General features: G+C 43.3%; 1 protein-coding gene across 2 annotated transcripts in view; it reads right to left on the bottom strand.

The window, feature by feature from the left end:
- Positions 1-10,443: 10,443 nt before the first annotated feature.
- pdlim4 (PDZ and LIM domain 4) overlaps positions 10,444-24,435 on the bottom strand; it is a 34,471-nt gene continuing 20,479 nt past the window's right edge. Inside the window, exons 4-8 of one of the 2 annotated variants that reach the window (XM_060056836.1) lie at positions 18,953-19,308; positions 17,428-17,493; positions 17,279-17,382; positions 14,893-15,031; positions 10,444-13,998 (exon numbers count right to left, since the gene is read on the bottom strand). In XM_060056836.1, the coding sequence (XP_059912819.1) occupies positions 13,794-13,998; positions 14,893-15,031; positions 17,279-17,382; positions 17,428-17,493; positions 18,953-19,308 (870 nt within the window). In that variant the 3' untranslated portion in view covers positions 10,444-13,793. Of the gene's footprint in view, positions 13,999-14,892; positions 15,032-17,278; positions 17,494-18,952; positions 19,309-24,435 lie in introns of both variants that reach the window. The other variant, XM_060056835.1, reaches the window with a different exon arrangement.

Raw genomic sequence — 24,435 nt, forward strand, 5'->3', positions numbered from 1 at the left:
CTTTATATTAAAAGTTTGATTCATTTTGATTATGCATATTTATTCTGGCAGAATTTAGCATGATGACCAACTTGAATTGGTTACCGTAGTCCCTAAATGTATGTAGAAATGTAGGAAATGGTATTCAAATCGCATTTTTTTTCGGATGGAGGGATTGTACTTCGTCACCCGAGGTTAATGAACTCCACCGAGTGGGTGGATGACATGCGGTGGTGGCCTCAGGTGTCATATGGGGATATTTTTTATTATTTAGTGCTGTCGATGGGTCGGCCATGAACATTTTCAAGAGCACCAAACTACTTATACATTTTAACTGCTATTTGTACATATTATTGGCTATTGTTTTTAATGTAATTAGTTTTTAGTGTTATGTCAAAGCATTAACTCAATCATTAAAGGATTTTGCAAATGCCTCGTGTCAAGTTTATTTTATTGCCTCTCTGTGACAAAGACATCACGTTTGTGTATACAAATACAGATATAAGTTAAAGTTTGGCATAGATTTGTAAAAATGAACAATATTATTATGTTTATTTATAAATAAATAAATAAACATATTAAAAAAATTATATATATATATATATATTGGAATGTATTCTGATTGGTCATGAAAAAAGTTGTTATTTTATTTACTCTATTGTAATATAAAAATGAATCGATTGAGTGCTCGTGGAGAAATCTTTCAAGAACATGTTGTAGTTTTCATGGATTTATGGCTTATCCTCTCAAATACACAGGGTGTCGCCAAAACCTTTGAAATAGGGTATCACATGAGTTTTCACAAATGATTTCCGTTTCTGTAGGTACGATTTGAGGGTTGTAAACAGTTAACAGAAGATAGCAAAATATTAATAAAAAAAGGCGACTAAGACTTGACAGGCGCGATGGAACCCCCAAACCAATGCATGTAACAGATTACCTGATTAGTCAGAAAATCTGATATAGAGTGTCGTGTTTTTTTTTTTTTTTTTACATAGGATTACATTGGAAAGTGTTTCTTGATAAACACTATGATACAGATCCAACTCATATGTCTTCAAGAACCAACTTACAGTAAGTTGCAACTATAAGTTTTCTGGAAAAGTTTGGGTAAATTATTTAAATAATTTGGGTAATATTAATATTATTTTCAGTCCGATTTTGTGTTTTTAATAGTTTGTAACATCAAAAGTGGGAGGAGTGTCCATGCACATGTATAATAAATCCAGTCCCCTCCCTGGGTTAATCTGCCCCTTTTGGCACACTGTTCGCTTGTTTTGATTCACCTCCCATTTGGGGGTAAATATGGTTTTATAAATACTGTTTTATGCTAATCTTGGTTAGTTCAGCATCCAATCCCATTCATAAGAAATCCCAAACCGGAGCTAAGGGGAAACAGAGCCTACCTGAAAGCCCCCTGCATACATACAGTTACAACAATAGTGCCATGTGTGAACCGCATATGCACAAATTACAACAAATACATAACTTATCTTATTTGCATCCATTCAGTCCTGTGTTCATTTATAGGGTCATCTGCTATGGAGGTCAAACGACAGGCTGCCCACCCTTGAGAATAATGGTGAGATGCCACAAACAAACACAAAGGTTCCCCATCTGTCAGTTCACATTAGGGTTGCATGTTCCAGTGATCTGATATGGAACGGTTTTGGGACCACAAATAAAAAATTGCAATTCGAAAAGAATTAGCTGAGAAGCATGTAGCAATATGTAGCCATGGAAAAAGTTATTTGCGATACTGCTTGTAATGTAATAATGGCCGACGTAAGGTGTTCACTGAGCAAACTTGGTGAAGCGGTTGGGAAGCTATTAAACTGGTAATCTGTGTGCGTGTGTGTGTGTATTTCTATGTTTGTCCTTCAAATAACTGAGTCTCCCATTGAACCCTCCAAATGCTATTCATGCTAGCCTGCTATCTGCAATCTTTATTATCAATTGGGCAAAGATCAAGGCTTATTGGGTGAAGAGTTTATTATATTTGTCATATCATGTGGCAGGAGTGGTAGTCAAGGGCAACGGACAATGCCTGGTTTTTGAGCTAGCTCAACATTGCAAGATGAGGAAAGTTAAAGTAGAATATGGTGGCTTTTATAGTTATTGGTGCTGTAGGTAAGATTTTAGAATTGAAAGAAGATAGATAGCAGAAATAAGCGGAAGAGAGAAGGATGTAGAAACTAAACAACTAACAACTACCCTATCTGCCCCCTCCCTAGTATCTCCACAAGTGAGGGGATCTTCTGGTTCTTTCTTTCGAAACAGCGACAAACTTTACGTGCACCCCACCACCACCACCACCACCTCTAAGTAACTTGACATTTGTATCATATGGAATAACACTAATTTGACTTGAGCCCCCATCACTAATACTATCACACATTCACACTCACGCACGCACACACACACGCACCCACGCACGCACGCACACACACACGCACGCACGCACGCACGCACGCACGCACGCACGCACGCACGCACGCACGCACGCACGCACGCACGCACGCACACACACACACACACACACACACAAGTTGCATATTGTTTTTTTTCATTGAACAACATGTTCATTTTCAGGAGGGTATGAGCTGATGGCCATGACCTTAAACATATCACACATCCACACACACATAACCATCAGCATCCCCCTCTCACTCTCTCTTCTTTTAGAGAGCTTTGCTTTAGGAAACATGTGGCAGAGTGGAGTAATTTGGTTAAGACTGCAGCAGCAGTCATATGGGTTGGTCTGGATTAGTAAGAGAATGGCTCTATTTACACTTGCCTCACTGCCCTACTGCAGCTGCAGTTCTCCATTCAGGCTGTCTGCTTCATTTGGATTGTTCCTGTTGTGGCCTGTCAGACGTCCGGATGAGAGGGTGGAACAGCATCGTAGTGCTAATGTATTGACCCACAGTGGCAAGGGTTAGGGGCCATCAGTTAGCGGTTCCCAAACTGGGGGTCGCGGAGCACCGTCAGGGGGGTCGCGGAGAGATGGGCCAGTTTGCATATTAAAAATAAAAAAAATAAAAAAAATATACGAATAATTATATGAAACATTATAATAAAATACTGGCGTCAGAATAGGCTTTTAATGCACAGCCACTTTGCAGAGAGAAATCCACCTTTGAAAAAAAATAAATAATAATAATAATAATAATAATAATGGTGATGATTACTACTGCATAATAATAATGATAATAATAATAATAACAATAATAATAATAATGATTTTGAATATTATTATTATGCATAGTAACACATAGTACATAGTTAGTTACTACATAGTGCACTAAGTTGGGGGGGGGGGGGGGGGTGCTGTCGCGCGGGGCGGGGGGTCGCGAAAACAGTCTCAAGTCCAAAAGGGGGTCCCCTGAAAAAGAGTTTGGGAACCACTGAGGAGTGTTCCACCACTCTAAATGAATATGTGTAAGTGGGGGAGCCATGCTGATTTGAGTTCTGATGTTTACATATTGCATATATTTAGTAGTTATAGTTTTATTTCTCAACCTTTGGATAGCAACATGCCATCTCATTATTCCATGCTCGCTTGTGCAGTACATGTTTGTTTAGGTGGCCGGCATTACATTGTTGCCATATCGGCAACAAAAGCCCAACATGGCAATGACGTTATGCTATAATAAACACACTCCCAGACCTTCACTCTGAATTCTTATAGCACATCCATGGTAAGCAATAGTTTAGAATGGCGACTGCCTGTTTTATGTCAACAGGATGGTTTGTATCCCTTCGTGGACTGGTTTGTATCGTCTTCTGTAACTGCTGCAGACATTGTCATCTTCATCTTCTCAGTATATATGGTAAACCTTTCTAATGGTGTTTTAGCTATAAATATCAGAGGTGCGTCAATGCGGCAAATGCCAAGGCGTTTTCTAAAACAATCACATTAATAAACCATTAATTAATTATTAATAATCAATTTTGTAGAAGCAAACTGCATACAATGAGTGACAAAGAAGTTTATAGATCATGTTTGTGGTGTTTGTGAGGTGGTTGCCAGGTAGAGGCCTGGGACAAAAAAATCGGTATGTATCCATTTCCTGTTTTTTTTCTTTCTGCATCCTCAGAATACTTCCTGTCACCTGACTGCAGGATGACACCCATTGTCTGCTGTCAATTTTGCAGCAGACAACCTTGAGTCCTCTGCTTGTTCCATTGTAACAATGGCAGTGGTACAAGCCAAGGTTCAACATGATTGGTTTCCTCCTCCCATCCATCTACCTCATAGGAATGTTCTCAGACCAATCAAAATATGTCTGTCCCCCTATACATTCTACCTGTTTATCCATCCTCACCAATCGGAAAGGGCCGTGGCCCTAAGTGTCTCCATGAAGAAGAAGAGGGTTCAAGGTCCATGGACGTTATCAAAGCTACCGTTCCTGCTCTATTATGTCACTATTCACTAAGTGGCCATTTGCCAGATTAAACTCAAGTTAAATCTCAAGCATTCAAGGTTGTAAGGTCCTGCAGAAACAATGCAGGCCCTTATCTCGACACAAAGGCAGCATGATGGTCATCAAAGTGCAGGTGAAACGCCCAGAGGGGAAGCACTGAGTCACGGAAATTCCTCAAGGTGTTTTATCAAATTGGATGAAGTGGCAGACAAAAGGCAGAAATAAAGAAAGATAACCTTGCGCATAATAAGCTGCTGGGTGTGTAAATAAATGTGGCAGACATGCTTTCAAATGTGTGGATCTGTGTGTGACTACATGCATGTGTGTGCTTGTCTGTGTTTATATAGCTTCCTTTGAGTGTTTTTGGAATATGGGCTTAACATCCCTCATGTTGAGCAGATACTTAGCTTTGGTTGCGTGTTTTTACATGCACCTGCAAAGTCCTATTATTATTTCTTCCTGACGACTGGTGTTTTGTAACTGCGACTTTTTGCCTCCGTCACCCGTGTCTGCCATTGAATGTAACTGGTAAGCTAAGCATTTGCACCCGTTTGTCAAAATGAATGATCCTGAAACATCTCTGCCTTCATGTTCAAACAGACAAAGGGCTGGATCCGATTATGTCACCAATGTTTCACAACATCAACCACTGGGAGGTTGAAACTCCCCCAGAGGGTCTGCAGTCACCGGGTGGGGGGCTTTACAGATGACACTCAAACACAAGTCCATGTACCTTTTACACATATGGTGTTGTGCATACAACACCATATGGGGAGCACAAACACATAGAAACTCAAAGTCATTCACATGGACTGCACAGTGAGTGTGCATTTCCTGTACACAAAAACAATCAAAGTTAGGCATATCAATACAGACATGCACGCAAATGCATTCAATGCGTGTGTGTGTTTGTGTGTAGGGGGGAGGGGGGGGCCTGGCACTGGCTCTGCTGAGTCAGGATTTGGTAGAACAACACAATAACCTGGTCCCTGTGTCCGGAGTAACCTCAGTAGGTTGAGCAACACCATCAGCACAGCTTTTGACGGCAGGCCTTCTTTTTATTTGCTGACTAGGATTTGCAAGACATTTAGGGTAGTATTATAAAAAGTAGCCAATAGTATATTTGATTGTTCCAAATTCCTTCCATAACAAGTCTAAGTTCTAGTGCTGCAAAATATAGTTAAAAGAACAAGTGTAGAGATTGCAGTGCAACCATTGGAATCAGATATAAAGGTTTTGAATGTTGTTTCAAAGTGTATCAGACCTATCAAAGTGCTTTCTAATGTTCCACAACAAGGGTACAGCTCAGAAAAGCACGTTCCAGACACCTCGTGCAAGATTATCACATCATGAGATGACTGTCTACTATACTTGTATTGTTATTTTGCAATCACTATGAATCCCATGGTATTATCCAAGCCCACTCTAGTGGGATATGGTGTTTATATCAACATTTGGAAGCAATTCAAAGCCCTCCCATTTTGACGAAGGCATTCAGAATCTATTGCATAAAAAGTTGAATGACTGCTTACACTAAACATGCCGATATTTATACATTGCAATGCAGAAACTGACCCCTTTCTTTGTGATGCTGAGGGATAAGGTCATTGTTTTCAGTGGTCAGGCTCTCATCTTCAGCGTTTCAAGGAAAGCCCAGCACATCTGCTAAAGAATTATACCATACTAACACCGCTGTAATCATACAAACCACTGTCATATAACAGACAACAGAGCTTTATGTGGAAGCTGACCAAGGTGCATGTGTTTGTGTCTGTGTGTATTTGGATGTTTGTGTGTGTGTGTGTGTGGATGCTTTTGGTCAACTCAGTGGTGGTCCCACTGAATATTTCCCTCACAGCGCAGCCAGTGACTCAGTTGATTGATGAGGATGATGACTGATGATGATGTTGGATCTTAGTTTTAATAATAAATTCAATTTATATAGCGCCTTTCAAGGTACCCAAGGTCGCTTAACAAGAGGTGTACACAGGGGGGGGGGCAGGTTAAAGGCCATAGGCCTCTAAGAAGAGGTGTGCCTTCAGGAGCTTTTTGAATGACTCCACTGAAGTGGCACAGCGGATATGGAGGGGGAGCAGATTCCACAGAGTGGGGGCAGAGGCGCAGAAGGCCCTGTCCCCAAAGGTCTTGAGTCTGGTGCGGGGGGTTTCCAGCTGGTCCTTAGCAGAGGACCTGAGGGACCGCAGGGGGGTGTAGGGATGGAGGAGGTCAGAGAGGTAACGGGGGGCCAGAGCATGCAGGGACTTGTAGGTGAGTAAGAGGATTTTAAACTTGATCCGGAACTTAACAGGTAACCAGTGGAGCTGCATCAGGATGGGGGTGATGTGCTGCCAGGGCTTAGTGCCAGTTAAAACCCTGGCAGCTGAGTTCTGAACATATTGCAGTCGGTCCAAGGTTTTGGAGGGGAGACCTGTGAGGATGGAATTACAATAGTCCAGACGGGTGGAGATGAAGCAGTGGATGAGTGTTTCAGTGACTGAGTCTGAGAGTGAGGGTCGGAGTCTTGCGATGTTTCTCAGATGGAAGAATGCAGATTTTGTGGTGTTGTTGATATGAGGCTGAAATGACAGGGTGGGGTCAAGGATGACACCCAGGTTGCGGACTACGGGGGATGGGGTGATAGGGCAGCCATCCACTTCCAGCAGAAGATCCCCAACCTTCCTGAGCAGTGACTTGGGGGCCACGACCAGGAGCTCCGTTTTATTGCTGTTCAATTTGAGTAGATTAGAGGTCATCCAGATTTTTAGGTCTTGCAGACAGTTGATTAGTGGGGCCGGTGGAAACTGAGTTGAGGGTTTGGTGCTGATGTAAAGTTGTAAATCTTAGTTTTCAATATCAAACCCAGGACCTAAACTCAAACCCGAAGCAATATAACAAAAAAATTGAAAGTATATGTAGACATGTTGCATAGTAACCTTCAATAGAACAAAATATGATGCAATGCAATGGGGAGAAAGGTCATGTTGAAGTTTAGCTATTCTTGTGAAACGTTTCTTGAATACTGCAACTCCCTTTTGCCTAAATAATTAAATCAATTATATCTCTATCGTACTTTCTCAATCTCTAGTTCCTACATTGTAGAAGCAGTGGCTTTGCTTGTTTCATATGAACGTAAATGCTTCTTGCACTTTTTTGGATTCATCTCCATTTTTGAATGCACTTACTGTAAGTCGTCGACGCAGAACGGACTGTCTCAAACACATAACCAGAGTTTACAAATAACGACAACATGGAGGAGAATCCTTTCGTTTCGTTTCAATGTTCACCGTTTTTTTTCGATGGATGTTTTCATTTGATGTAGCGAACCAGTAATACTCGCTGTTTGTGTAGTTGTGTGTGTGTAATTCGAGGTCACATTCTGTTTGTCTCTGCAGATCACTCTGGCCTAAATCCCTTTAAAGGCGTTTACCAACAGGTTTTAAATGATGAGAGAACTCAGCGCTATGGGGATAGAATTTCCTGACAAACAAAGAACGCCACAGTCTGCCGAATAAAAAGATAATAGCTGCGCCCAAGGAAAGTGTAGCAAGATAAACAGAAATACATGAGGCAAACACAGATGAGAATGATTTTGCTTACACCTGGCAAGAGGGAAAAGAGCAAGGTCTTCACTCTGATTCCCCTCGAGTTTTTTGGAAAATAAATCTCGGGGCCATATTTGGAAATAAATGAGTGCAGCCAAGCCTTGACTGATATTTATTGCAGAAAGCTAATATATCTTGTTGGTCTCACGAGGCTCACAAATCCCCCAGCCTCCCATTCACATTCTGAATCCTTGTTACCTGCTGACACTGTGGGTGTCTCATAGTCTCGGTCTGTCTCTCTTCGTGTCAGTTATACACCAGGCCAACATTAAGTCCTGTAAACAATTTATGTGTGTTTGTGTTTGCCTGTGTGTGTGTGTGTGTGTGTGTGTGTGTGTGTGTGTGTGTGTGTGTGTGTGTGTGTGTGTGTGTGTGTTTGTGTGTGTGTGTGTGTGTGTGTGTGTGTGTGTGTGTGTGTGTGTGTGTGTGTGTGTGTGTGTGTGTGTTTGTGTGTGTGTGTGTGTGTGTGTGTGTGTGTGTGTGTGTGTGTGTGTGTTTGTGTGTGTGTGTGTGTGTGTGTATGTGTGTGTGTGTGTCTATGTGTTTGTTTGCCAGCCACCCACAAACATCCCACACCCAGATGTTAACATGACACAATAAACAAATACTCATAACAACCATATTATAATAGCCCCCCACACACATCCAAACAAACAAAATAGGTCCTAAATAGGGCTTCTGCCATGGACAACAAATAAATCAAATTGTACTGGTTTTAAATGAAACTCCTTGGGTTTGTAAAATAAACTTTAAACTTGTGCACATTTTCTCCACTGTCTTTTATTACTGATTTAACACAAACCTTACTTTCTCTGCCTCGTGGGGACAACAATGGGAGTCATTTATGGGTACTCAGACGTTCTCTCAGGCTTTATGTTTATGTTGTTCTATTTCATGAAGTCCACGCCATCTAGTCTTTGCCTTATGGGCTAAGGGGACGCTTTGATTGGAGCCTGATAATGGTACCCCTACTAGACCCAAGTCTCGGGGCACATCGCACACAATAAGCCATGCATGTGCAAAACACAACAGTTCAAATAAAAACTCATTCTCCTAAGAATATTCAAAGCGGTGGAAAAAAAAGAATAGAGTAAGTCTGTAAGCTTTTACACAGACCTGAATATTCATAGATCCATGAAAAAAGGCAATGCTGAGTAACAAGGTTTCTCCTACACCTGCTGCCTCCGGGGCATGGCGAGGGAATCCCAAACCACCCACTGTGGTGAGCAGCAGGGCTCCTCCAACATTCACGCTCAAGTAAGGTCCGGAAGGAAGGGACCGCTCGCTGGAGTAACAGTGACCATGAGCAGCTTAGAACCGCTTCATCAAAGAACAGCAACAGATGCTCTCAAGTAAGGTCCGGAAGGAAGGGACCGCTCGCTGGAGTAACAGTGACCATGAGCAGCTTAGAACCGCTTCATCAAAGAACAGCAACAGATGCTCTCAAGTAAGGTCCGGAAGGAAGGGACCGCTCGCTGGAGTAACAGTGACCATGAGCAGCTTAGAACCGCTTCATCAAAGAACAGCAACAGATGCTCTCAAGTAAGGTCCGGAAGGAAGGGACCGCTCGCTGGAGTAACAGTGACCATGAGCAGCTTAGAACCGCTTCATCAAAGAACAGCAACAGATGCTCTTGCTTGCTGGTAAAAACATTGAGTGTATAATGCTGGCGAGGGATGCAGGTGAAGAAGGACTAGAAGTCCACGCAAACATAAGCTGCCCTATAACCACCAAACGTACAAACGTTCATGCACACATCGCCTGTGACTAGGAGACAGGATATTCATGATGCTTGTTAGTGGTTAGAATCGGTAAACACAGTAAATGTACCACCTTACCACTGGGTGACAGGAGGAATCGGCTTAGGCTGAGAGAAGCGTTGCCAACGTAACAGCACAGAGTGACAGGCCTAAACCTAGGCTGTAGGAGGAGCCCCATACTCCAATACAAGGTGAAAGAGGGAGCCCCTGGTCATGTCCAGCATGAGAGGACAAAGGGAGCCGGGGGAAGACCATGACACAGCCCCGCAAAGGTCCTCCTCCGCCATGCCTCTGAGCAAGGCCGTAAAAGTACTTTCATGCACACTGCTGACACCATTTTAGTGTCGGTTCATTTCTGTACCAGGTGGGCTTTGTTAAATGTGGGTTTCACATGTTGTCGCATGAGAATCTAACCAATTCCGTGTGTTTGGTGTAAAATAAGATTGTTCTTATTTTCTGGTTGCTCTGTAGAATATAATACAATGATAGGCAGAGCAATAAAACCTTAAAAATGTTACGCTCTAAATCCATAGAGCTTTTATGATATTATTAATTTAGTTGATTTGGGTTTTAAAAATAAGATGTCTCCAGCCACGGTGTGCTGGAAAAGTGTCAATATTCTCCCAGAGGTGCTATAAATGTGGGAAAAGCAGGAACTAGCACTCAGCAACACAATTCTTCGCAAATCACTTGTCAGTTTATTTGTCTTACAAAGTAGGATACAAAAGGATCCAGAAAACCAGATTCATAAAAAAACAATAAGTTAAACACATGAGGATTTTTGTGAAAGCACATGGAAATCATTAAAGAACACAGATTATGCAACGTCTGCAATGCAATGGACTTTTATACTTAATGGCAACAGTGACAAACCAAATATTTACAATACCATAGAGCCAAAATGGCAGAATGATATAATATCATATAATTTACAAAGAGAATCACTGCAGTCGGTATACTGTCAATTGAAACATTGAATGTTCATCAGAAAGGAAAATAGGAATTACTGGTATTTGAACTGAATCAATAGCAATCAACTAGGTACATTAATGTTTTCCTTTAACCATTATCCATTTCATTATTCACCTACAATGAATATACATCACCCATTTTACAAATAATGATGCTCTCCTTTGCTTGTTAGCTTTCACACTAGCCAAAAAGTCTTGTTACAGAAATGTGCCGTCTGGTGCTTTGATCTACCACACATCCCCTGGCTTCACCTCTTTCACAAAGTGGGATGCATCTCTAGGACTGCTTTTGGCTGTCATAAATTAGCCCAATCTTTCTCTTTGCTATTCCCCTACTGTGTGTCTGTAAAGGGGCCTTTTCAAGATCAGCTTGGTCGTCAGGCTTCAATGCTGGGTGGACCCAAGTTTAAACTACTAGGGCAATATGATGTGGTAACTATAATTGATGTTAAATATATATAACTCAGGAAATGTCATTCCACAAAGAATCAGCTTGTCCTTAGCCTTAGCTTAGGTTAATTTAATTTCAGTTGATTGTGTGCATGAACTTTGACCTTGATCTCCTTGGGTCCGGAGCCTAGGGAAGCAGTGAAGCCAGGTGGAGCATCGGCGCTTGTTTCATTAAAGGCAAAGCCCAAGCCTGGCTCTGTTTAAGCTGATCTTGCACACGGACAATAATAGCTCCGAAAACTCTTGCAACAAAGTTCATGCATATCCCAAAGTGCTATGGACAAGATTCCCATGGGTATAAATTGCTTTGCGAAAAAAGTTTCAAAAACGTTTTCATGACCAAATAAATCATAAAAAAAAAAAAAACACCACAAGAAAGTTTTTGACAGCCACAGGACAGAATATGACCACATGGAGTGTATGAAGTGTGGAGTGAGACTACTTATTTACAGTGCCTGTAAGGCTCACTCTATCATTATTTATTGGAAGCATTCCACAGAAAACAGAGTGGAAACGCTGTTCTTAGACAGGGTCATGAACGGATAGAAAAGAAACAACTAAACAACTAAAAGTAACAGCATCGCTAGAAAATAGCGTCCCAGATACTTTGGACCAACATTGTTAAACTCCGCAGTTCAGTATAGCAACTAAAAAAGAATATCTAAACAAACCGAATATATATTCTCCTTTCAAGCTCATCTTTCTTTCCTCATTCCCTTAGAATACCTGTAGTATCACATGAATAAATGAAGACTCATGTTGTAGGGTTTTAAGTATCAGAGGAGAGAAAGGAGAACTTTTGGTCAGTATTCATCATAGCCCTACGATAATTCCCCCCAGCCTGGAGAAGTATTCCCAACCCTTTGTTAACGTGTTGCTCCCCCTCGAAGCAACCCACTATCAAAATCTCACCAACAATCTTTTTCAACAGTCAGACAAATCCAACCCAAATCCAAACTAAACATAGTAAGTGTAAACTCAAACAAGAACAGAACGATGATGTGTGTGTAAGCGCAACAGGGTTATTGAAGAGCAAAATTATTCTCTTTTTTCTTTTTTAAATGAAGACTAAATAAATGAAATCCTGATACAAACTGCAATAAAATCTATTAGTTGTAATAGGTAAATATTGATATACTAAAGTAGCTCCGGCAGAAACGACAGCAAACTGGTTAACTAGCGTTAGTGTGTGAATACTAGAACCCAGTAGTTTCTAAAAGGCATATCTATAAGTAGTTCATTTGTTTATCATCCTTGAATATGATGTTATCCAACACATATTGCTGTGTGCATGTCTTAACTGGAGCATTGAGGTACAGGCAGACGCACGAAGAACTCAATAGAACCATGGATAATGGCTGCATCTGGAAAAGGTTGCATGTGAACAGTCATTTATATCTGAGTTTTGTTATTTGTTTTGCTAGAGTTGCAGGTTAAGCAGGTTGATCAGAACCATTTGAACAGCAGAAGACACTTTACCGCAGGGAAAACAAAGGAACTTTGAGGTCAGCCAATGCACCCCAAAAAGAGTGTAGCCATGTCTAATTGAAAGTATACTCAGTTTTAACATTGTGTTGGCCTAATAGTTCAACTGGGCAGTAAAATGACATGCTACAAACAAACCAAACGGTGCTGTATCCATGGCAGAGCAGTCAAACACTTACGCTGCAACATCTTAGACCATGGCAGCCCTCTCTTGAACCCCCACTCTGGGCTACTGTCCTCAGGTCAAAGGCACAGCGTCCCCAGCCCAAAGACAAACATCTATAAAAGATGCTGGACCCTGTTGCCATAAAACATCTTCATCAGTAAGGACAACCGCTCTTTGAAGCCAGCCTGCTGCCCCAGCACACAGCATTTTACATTTCATTTCAGCCCCCACCATCGACTGACTGGTGCTCCTTTAAATGTAGTGTAGCTTCTGTCGTGTTTGTATGTTACGTTTTTGTATTGCATCCTGTCTTGATGTGATGTGTTGGGTGTTTAATATACCGAATAAATAGAAAATAAATCAGATCAATAAATGATAATATAACCTCAACCAGATATTTTGCAGAATCTGAATTAATGCTCAACTTGGACAACACACTTAATCAATCATCATGAATGTGAAGTGATGGGAAATATGGGGTTGAGATGCGATAAAAGTCCTGCAATCTTTTTATAGTCCGTCTAATCGCTCATCGATCACGCCAATTTCACCCATTAGCTGCAACCTTTCTTTGTGCTAATTGAACCAGACACAAGATGGCCGACTCCCACCTTAAAGGACATCCGTTCCAACATGTATCTTCATCATTCGTCACAACCCTCTGTGCTCAGCATTCCTGCTCTACAATTCCTTAAGAAATACCTAAATACCTACCTAACACCTTATCAACCGGGACACCCTTCTAAAAGAACACTTCGGGTCCCTACCTCCAATGTCTTCCAGCTGTATATTAAAGTACAGCACGCCCTCAATCTCTCTACGTCACATGTTCTACCTCTCTCTCTCCATCGGCCATGGTCTCAGACCAGCTGTATATCAAAGTATAGCACTCTCTCGCTCTCACTACGTCACACGTTTCCTCTTCCCTCTCCCTCTCTCCATGGCCTATGGCCTCAGACCAGCTCCACCTTGGAGTTGGGGTAGACGGCGACCACGTCGTAGCCCTCGGGGGGCTGCACGCGGGCCATGGCGTGCGTCTCGCAGTACAGGCTCTCCTCGATGAAGAAGTAGCCCCTCTGCTTCAGGTTCAGGCCGCAGTCGTCGCACATGAAGCAGTCGGGATGGTACAGCTTATCCCGGGCCTTCACCATGGTGCCCCTGGGGTGCAGAGGGGGGGGGGGGGGGGGGGTTATGGTTATGGTGGTTATAGGGCAGAGAGGGGTTATGGTTTCACAAGATTATCTGGATGAATGGTACAATGCAGGGGTTCCCAAATGGGGCTACGCGTACCACTAGGGGTACTTTGGACTACTTCAGGGGGTACTCAGAAAATGTGTTTTTTTCAGAAGCACCAAAATGTCGTCAGCTTCAGGTAGAATCTATCTTTATGGGATTCACCTCTACATGCTCGGACCCTCCACTGGGATTCTTTTGTAGGTAGATATTAGCCAACATTTGCATGAAGCACAAGCTCATGTTTCTCACGAAACTGTGAGTGTTTGCCAGCTTTCAATGTTCATGTTTACACTGCCAAATAGAACGCACATACATTATGCGTGTTCATTATTATGGGTAGGGAGCAGGGGGGAAGGCAGGCTGCTCCCCCCTGACCCTGTGCTGAACAACAGCCTCATTGTAGCCCTGCAGGTCCTACAACACTCTCCTGTTAGAGGGAGACTGCGTCTGGATGACATCACTGTTTACCTCCGGTAGCCATTACCTGTGGCTCTGGTTCCCATGACGGAAAGAAGTGTGTGTGCGTGTGTGTGTGTGTGTGTGTGTGCTTCGATATGTGTTTGATTGTTAGTGCGTGATTGTGTGTGTGTTTGTGTCTGTGTGTGGGGGCTGATGCAAGCCCGAGCTTGGACTGGGTGTGGAAAAGTCAGTTTAATCCTTAGAAATTGATACGGGAAAGAAATGAGGCCAGGCAAGAAGCAGCCTGTCCACAGATTTACTTTAGTTTCCTTGGAAATGACATACTCGTACGCATTGTACTAATCTTTGCATAATCTTGTGCTTTGTGCTTGACACCAGGTATCGTTGTGGACTTACACAATGCCGGTGCAACAGCGGGTGCACTGAGGGAGTTTCTGCAGCCCGGGTGAGGAGACCGGGATGGGGCTGGCCAGCTTGGGGACTGGAGACCTCACCGGGGACCGCAGGCTCCTCATGGTTTCACTCGGAGACTTACCTGAATATGAAAGGACACAGATAAAGAAAATAGACTTAGTCAATATGTGACGACTGCATGGAAAGACTTGGTGCCACCCAGTGAGAAGACAGAGCTGGATTCCAGACATGCAAGCACACACACAGGGTTTGTTTGTGTCCATCGGTGCCTGGTTATGTGCTACTTCCAGAGACATGGATAAGATGGATTGACCCCCCCCCCCCCCTCCAACACAACCCACACACACACACCAATATGAAAAGGCCCCCCGAGGTCAGGCCCCCCCCCACGCCCTGTGGACTTGTTGATCATGGAAGGCAGGCTCCTTTCCTCTATGCCTGGAGACCCCTCTGCTCATAAGTCATATTGTATATTAATGTACCTCAAAGTCATTCTTATGTAACCGGACCTCTTATCTTCCAGCCACGTGCTTTCATTTGGACCCCCATCCCTGCCACCATCGTGGAAGGGTCCGAGATATCAGTACTCATTAATCATTCGATTCCTTCGAATCCCTTTGTCCTCTCTCGCTGTTCTTCCCCAGGACTATATTCTGTTTTTTCTATTTCTCTCTCTGGCCATCCCGCCACGGGCCTCCCTAACCACTATCCTCCTTCTACTGGCCACCTCTCTGTGTGTGTGTGTGTGTCACTATCTGTGTGTGTGTGTGTGTGTGTGTGTGTGTGTGTGTGTGTGTGTGTGTGTGTGTGTGTGTGTGTGCGTGTGTGCGTGTGTGTGTGTGTGTGTGTGTGTGTTTGTGAATGTGTGCGCAAAATGTCAAAGCTTGTCAACACACTTGGACTTATGAGCGGGGGGGGGGGATGGGTTACTCCTAATGTCAACAGACCATGGAATATTCATGCACACAGCACATTCATGCACACACCACAGCACACACACACACACACAAGCACAGATATCGAATCGCAGTAGCACAGGGAAACCGCTAACTCAAGAAATCAGCCTAATTTAAACCCCAGCTGTGTGTATTTTTTCAGGGAGTTTCCAAGTCAATCAACCTGTCAATCAAACAGGCAATACGCTTTGAGTGGCTGAAAGACTACCATCAGCAGCAGTTTGAAAGCAACCCTGCTAAGGAAATTACTTTACAATTTGTCTTTCTCTAATATTCCCCAATTTTCTCATAATCCTATTCTTCCACCCTTTTTTCTCATAATCACGTGACAGTGATAGTCCCTTGTTATGATGACGCCTGCTGCTCTGTGACCCCCGACCCCTCCTTGCTCCAGTGACCCAGGAACAAGAAACACCAACGCACTGCTTCTTGGAATCCTGACATAGGTCAGAGGTCAGACAGGAAACCCCTATGACTCCCAGTTGATTGTCCTCTTTAAAGAGCCAGTGAACCCACTGTTTCAGGAATGAAAACATTGGGAGATAAAAAAAAAGGAGCTTTAACATCCAACCACACACCGTAGTGTTAGGCTTTTAGTGTCCGCGAAGCCTAACCCTCGGACACGGGTGTTAAATAAACCGCTGATCAGAAGGAGATTCACTACAACTGTCCGAAAGCTCAACTTTCTCTCGGATATCGCGGTAAATCGCTTTGGACCGAGTTCCACACGTCCACACGCACACCAGGGCCGGGGACCATTGGCCGTGACATCTGAGTACCTTGGAAAAGGCCCTCAGACGTCACGAAGAGAATGCTACCTGCACCTGCAACGCCATTTTCCTATGTTGGGGTCTTGTTTCGGTAACAGCGAAGAAATGACATAGATTACTACATTGACGATCATATGAGACATATTACCAGGAGATCACTGGCTCTTTAAGGGCTTGTTTGTGCAGCAATGCTCCTGCAACCCTTCCACTCCAAATGGCTGGAGCCGTTAGACGGTTAGAGCATCTTCTCTGTCCTCCTCTGACCTGTCACCTCTCTCTCTCCAACTCTCTCTCTCTCTCTCTCTCCATTTGCACGCCCTTCATCACTTCCTTCCATGCTCTGTCCATCTATGGGGAAACTAAAAGGAAAACTATGCCATTACAAGGCAGGTGGGGGTGACCTCGACTTGATCTTAGCAAGCTGTACAGTCCTGTGACTGCCGAGACTACAAGCCTGGGGGGAGGAAGTAAAAACAGTTTACAACACTTATAAGGCGTATATCTGGTACAAACAGAGGAGTCCGGACACACACACACACACACACACACACACACACACACACACACACACACACACACACACACACACACACACACACACACACACACACACACACACACACACACACACACAGGGCCTACCTCCGTCCTCGGCCTCCAGGATGACCTGCAGGTACTTGAAGGAGCCCGACTGTTTGGGCTGAGCGGCCGGCTCCTCGTGGTCCTGCAGCATCCGCAACACGTCCGACTCCACGTTGAAGCCGGTCCCGTTACCAGGACGGCCCCCCGGTGACTCCACGTTGAAGCTGGTCCCGTTACCAGGACGGCCCCCCGGTGAGGTCAGGTGGGGCTCGGGGCTACAATCATTCAAAGTTGGAAACGACTTTTAACAAAAGATTTTTTATCTTTAAGAACGAGTAGCGGTTCAAAGAAAGGCTGTGAATTACTGCATTATTTATTGAATATACTTGCTTTTTTAAGTGGTAGCGAACAAATCTGAGATTATTAATCATTAGATAATGTAATCCTTTTTTGGGGAACTTCTGAAGGTTTCTATCTATATATATATATTATGTTTTTCTTCACCAACTTTGAATGTGACCTGGCCTTCTAACAAGAAGGGAGTAAGGGTTTGTCTTCTAAACAAGGATATCAAGATGAGATTCAGAACAAATCATTAAGAAATAACACAGAAAATGTAATAAATATATGCTTGCAGATCAAAACCTCACCCTTTAGTTTCACTCTTTTGGAGAAGGAGAAGGTAGGAGAAGGTAGCAACAAGAAGAGAAGAGTTACACAAGGAAGTACCACAACGGAAGACTGGAAAGATGAAGTACACACACGCACAGAGCAAGACACAAAAAAATACACAGAAACACATGCACGTACACACAAACACATGCATGCAGGAAACACGTATACAAATGCTACCTTCTGAGAACTAAACTGGGACAAAACTTGGTGATCCAAGTGAAATAATGTTTAGTCTACAGTGTATTACTGAATTGAACATGGATTAAACAGCCGATACAGCCTCCACATCGTATAGAGAAGTGAATGCACAGTGCAAACGATATAAATAATATTAAAGGAATGGTGTGAGTGACTTTGGTTGTCGTTGGGTTAGGGTTAGGGTTAGGAAGAAGGTAGGAAGGAAGAAGAAGGAAAAAGGTTCATTCTTACTGGCTGCGTTTTGAACAAGTCAAACGGGTGTAATAAAATACAACAGCGTTAAATAAGGTGATCTGCCATCCTAAACAGCGTATTTTTCATCCAATTTAATGAACCACGTCTTCAGTGAGGCATAGCTTTTACCCTTTTGGCCTCCCATAGAGTGTGTAGTGTCTTTGTTCTGCACAGTATGATGCAGTGAGTTGATCCCGGCCTCTTTGAACACATATTAGTCACTGGCCCACGGGGCCACAGGGTAATGGATTACCTCTCCAGCACACGTACGCCCCCCCCCCAGCGGGTAACCCAAGAGACACTCACCCCTCTACTGTAACCATTTAACATGCTGCACAATGCTCCTACCCTGGTGTGCACAACATCAAAAGAAACCTACTACAGCTTCAAATTCCATGTCTGCATTACTTCCACTTGGTGTGTGATTGTGTGAGTGTGTGCGTTGGGATAGTCATGGGCGGATGTGTAATTGTGGTTTTGGTGTATCACTGTTTTCATCGGATGCAAGATTTGGTTTCTACATGTCGCGTAGCAACCCGGTATATGTGTGTTGCACATGGGTCTATGCAATTGTAAATGTAAAGAAAAAGTAAAAGAATTTAAATGATTATACAGAAGCCTCCTAACCTGTAGGAGGCACTGCCGAGCTGGAGACCTCCCATCTTGCCAGGTAGGGAGCGGTCTCCATTGCCGTTCAGACCGGTGGGGCTGTTGTACTGCCCAGTTCCGTTGCCATGGCCGTTGCCATTGCCGTTGCCATGGCCGTTGCCATGGCCGTTGCCATGGACATTCCTGTGGCTGTTCCCATTCCCATAGGTGAAGCTGGGGCTGGTGTTGGGCCTGGCAGGTTCATTATTCAGGTGAGCTGGTTGGGGGGCGGGCGGTGGTGGTGGGGGGCTGGCCCGGGTCTGATTCTCGGGCTCCTGGGTGTAGGACTGTTTCCGACCGTAGCCTCCGTTTCCGCTGATTATCGGGCGGAACTTCTGTAGAACACAATAAGGGATGGCAGGTGGGAAACCTGTTAGATGTGGGCCACTTTGAGGACAGCGGGAGAAGAAGAAGGACATCAAATCTATGTTACGAGCGAAGAGTGTTGGATTCTTCCCCATGTTGTTAGGGGTAAACACACAAAAAAAAAGAGAGCTACAAACGGAGGTCCCGTGTTGTTTTGGTCCAAGAAAAAGAGAGAAATGTCTAAGGACTTTCGAACTGAAGAAACTAGTTGGAAAATCAAATTGGGCTTTTTAGTTGCTTTAAATAGTTCCTTCTGAAGCAGCTAATTCAACGCTGCCCTCCCTTCACTCCGATTTGCTTAGCTTTACTCTAATAACAACTGGAGTCCGGAATTGACATGATTTTAAAACGCTAAGATTTAACAAAAGCTTTTCCTTTTTAAAGAGATTTTTCGCCAAAATGAAGATACTGCTACATACAAATACCAGCATGTAGTCCTGTCTACATGGTATATTACATGACTGATGAATAACTAATGATTTTAACAAGACGGGACCGGAATACACCTTCCTCTGGTCAACTTAACCATGAACGATCGTCTACTAAAGTGTGACCAGGGTTTAATAGGCATACAGACTGACAATGCACGGCTTCTGTTTTCCCCCTGAACTCCCGTCCTGTCAGCCCCTTCTGTTTGTGTTCTAATGGTCCTCGCTCAGTTTCAGCTGCCGACAGATACAGCGCTTTAGGCGGAAGGTAGAAGGCAGATTTATATGTTCACACATCTGGCACCGTGCTAATAAAAATGCCAGATTGGCCACTTTCCAAGCTTTGGGAGTGATTTGAGGATTCTCTCAAGGTACAGCAGACTTGCGGCTTTCTCATTAGGCCAATCGGCTGTGAGACAGCTGTTCCCCTAAAATAGATGACTCTGCCTCATTCTCTGTATATCTTTGTCTGGACTAAATATAGACAGGCGTTTGGAGTGAGAGCTTCATTGGTGGATATCACCTCTGTTAAAACATCTGTTCCGTCTGTTTGTCTGTATTCCTCCCTACCAACCTCTGAGTCTGTCTGTCAATCCGTCTGTTTGTCATTTTACTTCATATCTACTACCTTACACCACCTTTGTATCTCCCTACCTAAGGGTAAGGTAACTACTTGCATACCTACCTTACAACATACCACCGTCCAACCTACTACCTACCTACCTACTACCTTCCTAACTACTAACCTTTAGTACTTAGACACCAATTATCAACCTACCCACTAACTACATACATACCTACTTCCCATCCTACCTACTACCGTACTACCGTTCCTACTTTCTCATCTACCTTAATACTTACCACCTAGCTTCAACCTTACTACATACATACCTACCAGCCTGCCTACTAAATACCAACTGTTACGTTACAAGGTATTTGTGTTCCAACCTACTACCTTATAACATGCATACTTACCAACAACCTTCTACATACATACCTACCAACAACCTACTACCTTACTACATACATTGCTACCAACAGACTATTACCTTGATACATACATAGCTACCAACAGACTACTACCTTATTACATTCAAACCTATTACCTACCTCCCTACTGATTGCTCTTGGATTTGTGGTTTTTGACTATCTTAAATGAGTACAATCATTCTTTTTAAAAACGTCTGTCCTTTCATGTGCAGAGTAGGCAGTGGAAGGCATTACATGGAGATTGTTGAGACAGGCCATATGTTCTTGCACAAGGCCATGTTTAATGCTTATTTTCACTGACTTGAGGATAGCCGCCCAAGTGTTTGTTTCTCCCCATGATATCCTATCCTCTTAGCTTGGGAATAAGTGCCTCCAGAATGTGCTGACTTGTTTTGAAGTGGTTCCCGTTTAACATGCCTTGTTTTGTTTTATTTGTTTCAGCTGCAAGTGTAACTGAAAGTGAAAATCAGTTATGCGATTCACTGAAAATGCACTCTTTTTTTGTATAAAAGTATAGTATGCATGTGTGTGTGTGTTTGTATGTTAAAAAAAAGAGCGATGAGAGACTAGGAAAGAATAGCAATGAGTAATTTAAAGCAATGTAAAGAACAAACAAATGCCATTATATTTTCGAATCTACCTTTCCATTTGCAGCTGCTTATCCATTAAACCCATGCAACCATGAACACATGCACATAACAAATGCATGCGTCTAAAGTATACGGGGGCATAATTGGCCCGAATTCATGGACCAGACCTCATTCATCATGTTGACTTTGGGGGAGGGGGGGGGGGGGGGGGGGTTGAAGGGGATGAAGGGTGAGGTGAAAGGTGGAGGGGAGCTTAAATGAAATCATCTGGTGTTTTACCCCAGATGACCACTGACGCCCCCTTTCCTCCAAACAAGCACACTGGTGAGACTGCACATCAGTGTTAGAATATACATCAATGTGGATACATAAACACAAACTCTGACTCACACTAGTCCATAGCCATTCACTTATGCGCACACACACGCACACACGCACGCACGCACGCACGCACGCACGCACGCACGCACGCACGCACGCACGCACGCACACACGCACACACACACACACGCACACGCACACGCACAGAGGCAGAACGTGACCCCCACCCACCCCCACTAGCACCACAGACACTGTGGCACCCCATGTCCCACACTGACCCACTTACTGAGCTTGTTTATTTACCCCCCACAACTGCGACCACAAAATCTTAATTTCCTGGTGGGCCAAGAGAGACGCTCAAGATGAGCATAGATCAACATCGAAGGAGGGAGTGTAATTGTTTGTGTGTGTATGTATGTGTTTATGTTTGAATTTGTGTGTGTGTTTATGTGTGTATGTGTGCGCATGTGGGTATGTGGATGTTTGTACCATCTGCTACAGATGGGACTTTACACCATACAGATCAGGGCTGAGTCTGGGGTTTATCTGAGAGGGGGGTACCTCTCAGTTAATCCCCCCACCCCAACCCCCTCATCAACATGTTGACAAGTGGAGCAAACCAAATGTGGAGGAAGAGAACTTGGGGGTGCAGAACCTTCTAGAAACCAAAAAGACAGATTTGGACTGTCTTGGACTGAGCACAAAACACAAAGATAAGGGGATTCACAAGTGTACAATTTTAGCAGGAGCTGAGGCTGCTGAATGGCAAAGAAAAAATTAACATTCCACAGATTGATTAAAAAACAATAAAAAAAAAAATATATCGGAAAAAAAATGCTTGGGGTCATAACAGGATTTGGACATAAGGGGAAGGGGGCAAATTTATTGGTCAACCGGTCAAATGCGTCATTGGTATGAGCCGTGTTTACATCCTTGAATGAAGGCATGCACTATGGCACAAGGCAATTGTAAATATTGAGACAACTGAGAAGTCGGCTGTGGCTATATCCTTGTAGAAGCCAGTTACATGTCTGTGAAGACAGCATTGGGAAATGAGAAAAATACTATTTGTTCTGATAAATTTGTAACTCATGCGACTAACCCAGAAACCGACTGGATCGCTACCGGTCTGGCGGGCACAGATGGCAATTTGTAAACATCACTTTGTTGTTCACAATTCTATATTTTATTATTACAAGAAACCTTTCCACACCTACAACCACAACATATTTTTTTAATGTGGCAATACCTGTGCCATCAATTCGACTCAAACAGAAGGTATTACACTAGCCCAATGAGCCAACTTCATGTATGTAACGTCAATATATGAAAATAAGTTTCTCCTTTGCAAAAAAGTTTTATCCTGATACCTAACTACTTCAAGGACACCTGATCTCTTTTAGTCGGGCAAAATCAGCTTCTGATGTTTATTGTTTACTTGCTATGAACGTCTCTTTTCAACAGTTTCCACACAACCTGTCAAACCGTTTTCTCATCCATGCCTGTTCTGAGTTCCAGCTGCTTGGAGTTCCAGGCCGTGAAGAGATGCCGGCCCCTGAGTCACATAAACACTCTTTGTCTGTCAGTTCCTATTCATATTAGCTTGGATACCTCGCTATGCTATGATAGTACTTTGGCTGAGCCCAAAATGGCACTTGGAACAGAGAACCTTGTTGACGTGTGTTCCACGTCTCAGAGCTTCCACATTGTAAGACCTCATTCTGTCCACAAAATAACTCATAGATCGGTGGCATTGCTTCTATTAAATATTCTTAAGTTAATTGGCCGACATTCAGACAAAAAAATTAAACCAAAACAGATATGACACACATTTACAGCTTGGCCTTTTGATGAATATTGTGGCGATCATGGAAAGTTGCTTTCTGCATTCACATAATGGTTTTATTGTACCCTGGGAAAGTCCATCGACACCTCTCCCACTGAAATACAAGAAATACTTAGATATTCTTTGGAAAAGCCTGTGAAAGTGAAAGCCTGATGTGTTTTCACTTCAGTCATCCCATCTGAATCTCATCATAGTGCACAACCATGAGTGAGTCATTCAGAAAATACCGCCCTGCCAGGATATTAGCACAGTTCCTTGACACCGCACCACCATACCTTCCCTGGCTCCCCGAAATAGAACCCAGAGCAGAGAGCACACCAGATATCCTCCTGAGGCGTCACAATAACTAAAAAGTCATCAGGTCCAGAAATACTTTCCTTTCCTCACTCCTTGTTTTGGGAGAAGCTCCAATGGAACCTTGGCAAGAGGAACCACATCACAGCACCCATGTGTCACTTCCTGCCGGGACGCTCAGTCCCATATGCAAACTTTGGAATTTCCAACAAAGCATTGTGGTAAGGAACACTTTTTAAAACCTGGCCCTGCGGAACGGCCCCGGCAGAGTTCGTGGGAGGATGAAATGTTCAAGCACTTGGACCCAATTTATGATTCACATATCAGTTACACACAAACATCTTATTGCCATAATGGTGGCCCGAAGCACCGTCAGGATTTTGGATAGAAGTGCAAGCTTTGTGTTTCTAAAAAATTTCTCAAGTTCTTGCAAGAATTTAAGAAGGTATTCAAAAGATATTCCTGTGTGAGATTACAATGTCAATAATCGATCTATCGGTAAAACATCCCTGCTTGTGATGTCACACAGGGATCTATTCTGCTCATCAACGACACCTTGGTGTAGCATTGGGGCCCTTTAATGTATCCATTTGTTGCTGATTTGCGACCAGATTTGTCATGTTGCTT

The sequence above is a fragment of the Gadus macrocephalus genome, chromosome 7 (genome assembly GCF_031168955.1).
Source record: "Gadus macrocephalus chromosome 7, ASM3116895v1".
NCBI lineage: Eukaryota > Metazoa > Chordata > Actinopteri > Gadiformes > Gadidae > Gadus > Gadus macrocephalus.